The sequence below is a fragment of the Suricata suricatta genome, chromosome 17 (assembly GCF_006229205.1).
Source record: "Suricata suricatta isolate VVHF042 chromosome 17, meerkat_22Aug2017_6uvM2_HiC, whole genome shotgun sequence".
Lineage (NCBI taxonomy): Eukaryota > Metazoa > Chordata > Mammalia > Carnivora > Herpestidae > Suricata > Suricata suricatta.
The window spans coordinates 38721809-38731230 of NC_043716.1; the positions used below are offsets into that span (position 1 = coordinate 38721809).

At 54.7% G+C, this 9422-nt stretch overlaps 1 protein-coding gene across 7 annotated transcripts in view; it reads right to left on the reverse strand.

Annotated features, from left to right (window-relative positions):
• Window positions 1–9422, reverse strand: part of ZNF385C (zinc finger protein 385C) — a 50060-nt gene that overhangs the window by 24656 nt on the left and 15982 nt on the right. For 4 of the 7 annotated variants that reach the window (XM_029927221.1, XM_029927220.1, XM_029927215.1 and 1 more), the window contains exons 2-3: window positions 4984–5073; window positions 3039–3290 (exon numbers count right to left, since the gene is read on the reverse strand). In XM_029927221.1, coding sequence (XP_029783081.1) covers window positions 3039–3288 — 250 coding nt within the window. In that variant the 5' untranslated portion in view covers window positions 3289–3290; window positions 4984–5073. The remainder of the gene's footprint in view (window positions 1–3038; window positions 3291–4983; window positions 5074–9422) is intronic. The other 3 variants (XM_029927217.1, XM_029927218.1, XM_029927219.1) reach the window with 1 other exon arrangement.

Sequence of the window (9422 nt, forward strand, 5' to 3'; positions counted from 1 at the left end):
GCACTTGCTCTAACTGTTTCTCTGCCTGGGATCCCTTTTCAGTCTCCAGGATCCAACGTCAATGTCACTTCTCTGAAGTTTTCCCTGACTTCTGTTCATTCACTTCTCCCTCTGATTTCTCCAGGCACCGTACACCCACCTCTTTGAAGACGGTTATTCTTTTGGACAAACTTGTCTGTGTGTGGATTCAGACAACTCTTTTTTGAGCGGTAGGTATGCCACCTTTGAAAAATATGAATTCCCAGATACATATTGTGTGTTCTCAATTACACGCAGAATCTAAAAAAGCCAGTCTTCAGACTGCGCCCACATGACTCAGTCAGTTAAGCATCTGAATCTTGATCTTGGGTCAGGTCATGATCTCACAGTTTGTGGTTCGAGCCCTACATCGGGCTCCGCACTGACAGCATGAAACCTGCTTGGGATTCTCGTTCTCCCTCTCTCTCTTTCTCTCTCTGCATCTCCCCTGTGCACCCTCTCTCTTTCTAATTCATAAAATTAAAAAGCCAGTCTCATAGAATAGAAATTACAATGATGGTTGCGAGAGGCTGATGGGTCAAAAAAATGGGGAGATGTTGGTCAAAGGGTACAAACTCCCAGCTTTAAGATAAGTAAGATCTGGGCATCTAATGCACTGCATGGTGACTATAATTAATAATACTGTATTAGAGACTTAAGTTGTGAGAAGATGTTAAATATCATCAACACAGGGATGCCTGGGTGGCTCAATTGGTTAAGCATCCAACTTCAGCTCGGGTCATGATCTCACAGTTCATGAGTTCGAGGCCCGCATCAGGCTCTGTGCTATCAGTGGGGTGCTCACTTTGTAACCTCTGTCTCCCTCTCTCTCTGCTCCTCCCCTGCTCACACTTTCTCTCTCTCTCAAAAATAAATAGGGGGCACCTGGATGGCTCAGTCGGTTGAGCGTCTGGCTTCAGCTCAGGTCATGATCTCATGGTTTGTGGGTTTGAGCCCCGCATCGGGCTCTGTGCTGACAGCTCAGAACCTGGAGCCTGCTTCAGATTCTGTATCTCCCTCTCTCTCTGACCCTCCCCTGCTTGCGCTGCCTCTCTGTCTCTCAAAAATAAATAAAAAACATTTTAAAAATTATTAAATAAAAATAAATAAACAAACAAACATTAAAATATTATCAACACATATACAATGATAGAGAAGGCAGGGGATGGAGGTGTTAACCATCCTTATTGAAGATATATGTAATTGTCTTGCAATTTATATATCAAATCACCACATTGTACACCTTACACTTACATATGTTATATGGCAATAATATTTCAATAAAGCTGGATAAAGGCAAAAGTATGAGCCCTCCAAACAGCAGCTTGCACCTAGGTTTCTATAATATCTAATGAATTAACGAGTGACGTTTGAACTCAGACAAATACACACACACACACTCTGGAAACATCCATACAGTCAGATACGCTCTTACTCAGAGTCACACCGTTGGTGTCCAGCCCCGAGCGCTCAGCTGGATGGCAGGTCCAGCCGTCAGACCATTCCCTGCCTTTGCTTTATGCAATGACCTAGGCCTGCACTGCCCCTCCTTCCTGTGCACGCATTCCAAAGTTCAGCACGTCCCCCTTCCTTCAGGAGGCCTTTCCTGGTGTCCCCAGGTATAACTACCCTTTCTCCTTTGTACCCAAGTGGGGAACCCACAGCACTCATCTGTTGTTTTTCTGTGTCTGTCTCAGACCAAAAGATGGACTCAATCCTGGAGCGGGATGGCGGGGGGCAGGACCAGGATGGTCTCCAGTCCCCAGCACAGTGCAGGGAACACAATGGGTGACCCATGACTATTCACCAAAAGAACAGGCAGCCTTGGGGAACCTGGGTGACTCAGTCAGTTAAGCATCTGACTCTTGATTTCAGCCTAGGTTGTGATCTCACAGTCATGAGATCGAGTCCCATGTCAGGCTCCACACTGAATGTGGAGCCTGTTTAAAAAGTCTCTCTCACTCTCCCTCTGCCCCTCTCCCCTGCTTGTACTCTTTCTCTCTCTCTCTAAAATGAAAAGGAGGGGCGCCTGGGTCACTCAGTCAGTTGAGCGTTCGACTTTGGCTCAGGTCATGATCTCTCAGTTTGTGGGTTTGAGCCCTGCATGGGGCTCTGTGCTGACCACTAGCTAGGGGCCTGAAGCTGGTCTTCGGATTCTATGTCTCCCTCTCTCTCTGACCTGCCCTTGCTCATGCTCTCTCTCTCTCAAAAATAAATAAAATGTTAAAAAATATTAAAAAAAATAAAATGAAATGGAATGGAATAAATAAAAATATAAGAACAGGCAGGCTTGTTACAGCCCCCTGGCAAAGCTGCCAACCTGGGCTGCAAGGTAGGTTTCTGGTGCTGCCTCCGAGAACCAGGCAGAAGTTCTGGCCCTTCCCACCTCCCACGCTGGGCCTGGTTCTGAACCTTTTCCCCTGTCAGCCAACAGCCTGCCTCTCCTTGCTTCCTCCATGGCCCCTGTGTGCCCGTCAGCTGGAATCACCCTCACAAACGCATTCACCCATTTCCCCCAGAAATCTGCGGCCCCTTCCATGCCTAGAGCCAAACCTCTGCAAAGTCACCCCAGCCAGGGAGAGGCAGAAATCCCGGCCAGGAGTCCAGCGGCCAAAGGAAGAGAGGTTTCCCTTGCCGGTCCCCTAGCTGGAGCATTGTGCAGCTGAGCCCGGCCTTCAGGATCCCAGGACACCCACAGGCGAGGCCCTTGTCAGACAGCCTATCCCTGCCAGGGGGGCTCTGGATCAGAGAAATGCTGCCTGGGGGTTCTGGCCCCGGAAGTCTCCCCAGGGAGAGCTCCCAGACCCCAAAAAGACTCAAGAGAAGTCTTCAGCCCTAAAGACCCTCAAGATCCCGAGAGACCCCAGAGAGGGGTGTCCAGATGCAAAATGAAGCTCTACGGTGTCACAGGGACTTCAGACCCTGAGACCCCCTTGAGAGTACCCCAGACCCGAGACCCCACAGAGAGATGCCACAGACCGGGTGCCCCTCCTATGGGAGCAGCACCCCTCCGCACTGACCTGGCCCAGTGGGGGTCTTTCCCAAGCTGAGCTGCCGAAGCCGCCTCTGGTGGGCGCGCCCCCCACAGTGCACCTGGGCCTGGGCTGCTGAGTTCAGCTGGATATTGCAGACGTCACAGAGCGTATAGGACGGCCGTTTTCTTTCCCGCTTGGGCTTAGGCAGTTCTGGGGGCCGAGGGGGGCACTCAGTAGCTCCAGATGTGGGCAGCTCCTTCCCAGCCGGGGGAGATGGGCTCAGCGGCCGCTTCATACCTGAGCAGATAGAGAGGGAGACACGTCAAACAAGGCTGCGTGTGGTGAATACACAGAAGGGGCAAGAGGGGTTCAAGACCCGGAGATACCTGAGCCCCATGTCCCAGATGAAACTCCTCAGCTTTTGGGCATTCCCAGCCCAAGGGTGGCAGAAGGGAGCACAATGGGATCCATTTCAGACAAAGCAGCATTAAAATACAGGAATATCTGGGGCGCCTGGCGGTTCAGTAGGTTAAGCGTCCGACTTCGGCTCAGGTCATGATCTCCCGGTTTGGGAGTTTGAGCCCAGCATGGGGCTCTGTGTGGACAGCTTGGAGCCTGGAGTCTGCTTCAGATTCTGTGTCTCCTTCTCTCTGCCTCTCTGCCCCTCCCCCACTCACACCCTGTGTGTGCATCTTTCTCAAAAATATTTAAATTAAAAAAAAAATACAGGACTATCTGGAAGAGTGTCACAAATGCCTACACACCAAGCGGCTGACAGCTGGGGATTGGGCCGCAGAGCCGAGCTCAGGGAGGAAGACCTGGAGACCAGACAGGGTGGGCACCAGGGGAGAGGCGGCAGTGAAGTTAGGGGAGTCACGTGTGCGGAAGCCAGGGCCCTATTCTGGGCCCCACAGCAGGCGCTGACAGTCCTGAGGCAGGCAGGCATGTGGCACTTGCTGCAGCTACTGGCCAGAGGGGTGACTGCAGAAACCCTACCTCCCTCTGCCCAGTGCCCGGCCGGGTGACATTCACCAACATTGACAGTGTGTGAAGCCATCCCCACTCCGGCCCCACGTGGCTCCAGATGTCCCCTGCTGTGTTGGCCGCCCAGGGCCGTGGCAACAGTGATATTTTCAGTAGCAACCTGGGCCCTGCTGCCTGTGTCTGCTGAATACAGCCTCTCCTCCCTCCCTCTCCCTCATACACACACCCCAACCCCTCCATGTCACACATGGGCTTCCCTTTCCAACTCACTTCTCTGAAACTTGCCTGCCTGACTCCTCAGCCTCTAACTGGCTCCGTTCTGGGGTGGCCAACCCCCTTTCTCACGCTGAACTGTGTTGATTTCACTTCGTTCCTAGATCGGTGTGCATGCTCTCTGCCTGTGCTGCATACTGGGGGCTTCTTGAGGGCAGGGCCTGAGCCCCTCTGACTTGTGGGGACAGAGAATTCCTGAGGTCAGGGACCTGTGACTTCCTCACCACCCTCGGAAGGAACCGACACTGATGACACCTTGATTTTGGACCTCTAGCTCCCAGGACCGTGAAGCAACGCATTTCTGTTGTTTGGGCCACCTGGTGTGTGGTACTTTGTTGCAGTAGCGCTAGAAAACCAAGGCAGGGAAGGTCTGACTCTTGGACTTTGGGAGATGGCTGGTGTTTTGAGGGCAGGGGTCCCGGAAGCCCGGTGGGGGTGGCTGGGGTGCAGTACCAGTGATCGACTCCAGGTGGCGCAGCGAACATCTAGCTGGAAGCTAAGAGGTAGAACTATGCCGTATCCCTCCCCGCAGGGGGGACACCACTCCTCACACTTTTTGGGGGAACCAGGCTGCCTCCCCACCCTAAACCACACCAAATCTCCTGGGCACTGTCTGGGGTCCAGGGCACAGTTCCGCCCCCAGGGGGCACACTGGAAGGTTACTCCCATCACCTTGTGAGCAACCCCCTCTTTTGCAGCACTGAGTCCCCACCTGCATTCTGCTCTCTCTCACCTCTAGATGGAGGTCATCAGTTATGTGGCTGCCGGCCCAAGTCTCTCCTTTCTTCCCCTTCCCGCCTGGACCCCCAGCAGGAGGAAGGACCTGGAAGAGAGTACCAGGTGCAAGTGTTTTGGGCTGCGGGGGGGGGGGGGGGGGGGGGGGGGGGGGGGGGGGGGGGGGGGGAAGAGGCTTCATGGGAATGAGATCTTCCTGGCCATACCTAGGAGAACGGCCTGCCCCACCAGCCAGCAAGGAGACAGGGGGTTTTTGAAATCTCGGTGCAATTTATGACAGGCGGGCCGAGGACATGGCCTAAAAGAGCCGACAAATATGTGCCATGGGGCTGATTAAACCCCTGTGATAAACAGCCTCTGGGCTCACAGGGCCTGCCTGGATTCCGGGGCTAATTGTGTTCCTCCGGCCAGGCTGCTGGCCTGCTGCGGCCTGCCCTGCTTGGCCCAGCCTTCCCAGCTGGCCCCTCAGGAGCCACGCTGCTCCAGCTAAGCTCTGACTCTCAGCCAGAAAATCCGGAGGGGTGGGGACTTTTTAGGGCACACACACATCGGCCTAACCCCTGCTGGGAGCATCAGCAGGCCGGCACCCCCTGCCCTGGCCTCTATAAAGAAGCAGCACAACTCACGACTCACCCTATTTATTTGGACCTACACTTGGACATGACCTAGTTCACACGTTCTCTTTAACAGAAGGGGAAACTGAGTCCCGCGAAAGGCAAGTGGACTTGTAAAGTACATGAAAAGACAGGGGCGTCCAGGTGTCTTAGTCATCTGACTGTGGCTCAGGTCATGACCTCATGGCTTGTGGGTTCAAGCCCCGCGTTGGGCTCCGTGCTGACAGCTCAGAGCCTGGAGCCTGGTTCAGATTCTGTGTGTCTCTCTCTTTCTCTGCTCCTGCCACACTTGCACTCTGTCTCTCTCAAAAATAAACAAACATTAAAGAATAATAATGATGGGGCGCCTGGGTGGCTCAGTTGGTTAAGTGTCCAACTTCAGCTCAGTTCATGGGTTCGGGCCCCACATCAGGCTCTGTGTTGACAGCTTGCTCAGAGCCTGGATCCTGTCTTCAGATTCTGTGTCTCCCTCTCTCTCTGACCCTCCCCTGCTCGCGCTGTCTCTCTCTGTCTCTCAAAAATAAGTTAAAAAAAATAATGATAATCAAAAAAATAAAGGACATGAAAAGACAGTGAAGGGCTGTTTCTAGAAGCTTCTTTGCCTCCTTCTTTACCCAGCTACCCAGGCCACCTGTTTATAATTACAACCCTGTTTATTGAGAGCTTACTATGTGCCAGGTGCTTTGCACATAGGATCTCTTTTAAACTTCATAACAACCCCATGAGTTAGGCAGTATTATTAACCTATTCTCCCACTTTATTGATTCGAGAACAGGCATTGAGAAGTTTCACAGCCAGACCAGAACCTACACTTGTCTGACCCTGGGGCCCAAGTCCTTAGCACACTGCCCTATCTCACCTCTCCTTACAGCCTGCCAAGCCCTCTTTTGAACTTCTGGGAGGGGGCAGGGAGTGGTAACAAATTCTGGGAAGGACTCCTGAGGACACTTGGGGGTGCCCAGCCCCTAACAGGCTAGAGTGTCAGGCAGGGAGGTGCCACACCCTGGCAGGAAGGGGCCAGAGCCAGAGAGGCTGAGAGAGAGAGATGTGAAGAAAGGGGGAGAACTGAACCTGAACAGAGTTCTGGAAAAGACCAAGTGAAAGCAGAGGACAAGTGCCTGCGTGTACCCCGGTGTCTGTCTGATGTGCACATGAAGGGGGTAAGCTCCCTGCTCCCATTTCCCTCCCTGAGAGACAGCTAAGAGCAACAGCAGGGAGGAGGGGCTGAATGGTGGAGGGGGCCACCTCTCAAAGGCAGGCTCACACCAGAGCTGGAGAACTGATGGGGGCCAGGGTTGCTGTCTGTCTGTCCATCCATACGGAGCTGGAGGGGGTGGGGAATAGAGGGAACACTCAGGCAGGACCCCAGGGCTCCGTCTCTACCACTCTCGCTGAGTGAATGGACTTCAGGGTTTGGCTTTCAGTGGGGAGCTCTTGGCCTGCCTCCCCACAGAGGGCTGGATGGAAAGGGACCTTGCAGAGCAGGGAGTTGTTTCAGCTGCAGCCTGGGGAAGGGGGTCCTCAGGAAAGAGTTGCTTTTGCCAGAGGGTTAATGGGAGAGGAAGGTTCTAGGCCTGTCCCCAGCCTTTGGCAGGGCATGAAGGGCTCCCTCACTAAATCCTTAATGAGCCCAATTACACTCTGGTATTTTCCCCAGTGTCTGCCAACATCTCCCCTCCCACCTTTCCCAGCCAGGTCCCAGGCCCTGCCTCTGAGCAGGAGCCTGGCTGGCTGGCCAAGCTTGGGCTAGTCCCCGTCCCTCTGGGCTTCAGGTTTCCATCTCTGCAGAGGGAGGATTGGGCTGGACTAATCTCTTAGGTCCTCTGCAGGCAGTGTTGCCATTGAGGCACCTCGCCGCTATCTCTGAAGCCGACGTAAGGGGAAGGCCGGGTTGTATCTGTTTCTGCCTCCGGAGACAGGCAGGTAGGTATGGAGAAAGAACTGCCCACGCTGAGTGTCCAATGCCCCCTGGGCACTATACGAACATCCTCTCCCTTCACCCTCCTGACAACCCCGTGAGGCTTTACAAATGGGGAAACTGAGGCTCAGAGTTGAAAAGAGAGGCAGGTGAGTAGGATGAATTCTTTCCCATTTCAGGATGGCGGGGCAGGGGGTGCACGCCAGCAGCCCCCATCCCAGTCGGTCACCGGATCACCAGCAGGAGTTGGGGGGCTCCCCCAGCTGCAGAGAGAAGTGTCTGGAAGAAGAGAGGCCTTGTCTGTTCTTGGCCCAGCAGAGTGTGAGCTTTCCCTCAAACCAACCCCAGGAAGGAAGTCCTTCTTGCTGTCTAACCTGCATCCTTCCTGGCTGCCCCTCCTCAACACCCGAGAGCAGACACCACTGACCATTTTGGTCTTTCCTGTCACCTCCTCTCTCCCAAGGCTGACACCTGTCTAGGGTGTACAAGTGGGGGACTAAGCCACTTCAGGGCATGGCCACCACAGCCATCCTGTGGACTCAGAGAGCTGGAGTCACCCCAGAGTCACAGCCCAGAGGAGCCAGAGACCTGCACCTAGAGGAGTAGGGTGGCCTGCGAGGAGCAGGAGGTCCTGAGATTAGGCAACAGCTGCTCCAGATGTCAGGGGCTGGGGGGGGGGTCCATGGGGCAAACCAAAGCGGCCATGTCTTTCTGTCCAATGTGGTGACAGAGGAAGCCCATCACCTTCTCCTGGGGGTGCCGGGTGCTGGGGATTTCAGAAGGGAACTGGCTAAGAGGTGCTGAAAGTCAACACTCAGCTCCAAGGAAGGGAGAGAGAGGGCATGAGAGGGGAGGGAGAGCCATGGTCCAGAGATGAGGTCACCATCTCCCACCCCTTCCCCTCCCCCGGTCTGCTCCGTGCTCACCCCCTATTGGCTGGGTGTCCCAAGGGGCCTTCTGCCATCCTGACACCCTGAAAGGTAGGGGTGCCTGTTCTGGACCGTGATACTCCCTCAAAAGACCCTCAAACCAACCCCAGGAAGGAAGTCCTTCTTGCTGTCTAACCTGCATCTCTTTGCAGGGGCCGCAGCCACCACACAGAGCAGCTGCTCTGAGGATTGTGATGGAGGCAGGGGCTGGTTAGGAAGGGAATTTTAGCCTCAGCACCCCCTTTTCCAGCCTCTGCTGCCAGGCAAGGCCTGGGAAAGCTGACTTGTTGTGCAGGGGATCCCCTATGCACCCCCACCCCTCCGCTCTAGCACCAGAGCCTGGCAGCTTGGTACACTGGCCTTCTGGTCCACAGCCTGCTCTCCCAGCCCAGGCTGGCGGTCACTCCCCCAAACCCGTTCCCTGCCCATGATGCCCCACCATCAGCACTTCCAAACTAGGGATGGGAGTGAGTCCTGGAAGCCAGAGGGAGCCAGAGGGAGGAGGGTTGGGACTCCCCAGACTGAGAGTTGTGGGTGGGAGGCCGGCCAGGAGGGCCCATCTTATGCCCATTGAAAATGGGGCACTGGGCTTGAGGTGGGGGGAAGGGCGGACAGAAAGGCTTCTAATGACTGGGGATCACGGAAGTGGAGAGGGGTGGTGAGTGCGCTCTCTGCACACCCCCCTCAAAAGACCACAGGAGATCTCCCCTGGTCTACTCCTTCCATCCAGTTCTATCCCAGGGGCTAAGGGTGGATTGATTTTGCGGTTCTCTAAACTCCTTAGGAAAAGGTGAGTTATTTTGTTCAGCTCCCCGTCTCCAGAGAATGGTCCCCTCCTTGGGGTGCGAGTCTCACCCTCTCTGCCCTGTGGCTCCCAGCCACCCTCCCCCTAGAGGAAACTGGAAGTCCTTCTTGCCATCACTCTTGTACCCCCTCCCAGCGTCGGTGTTTGGCTAAGAGTTCTTGCCTGCCCACC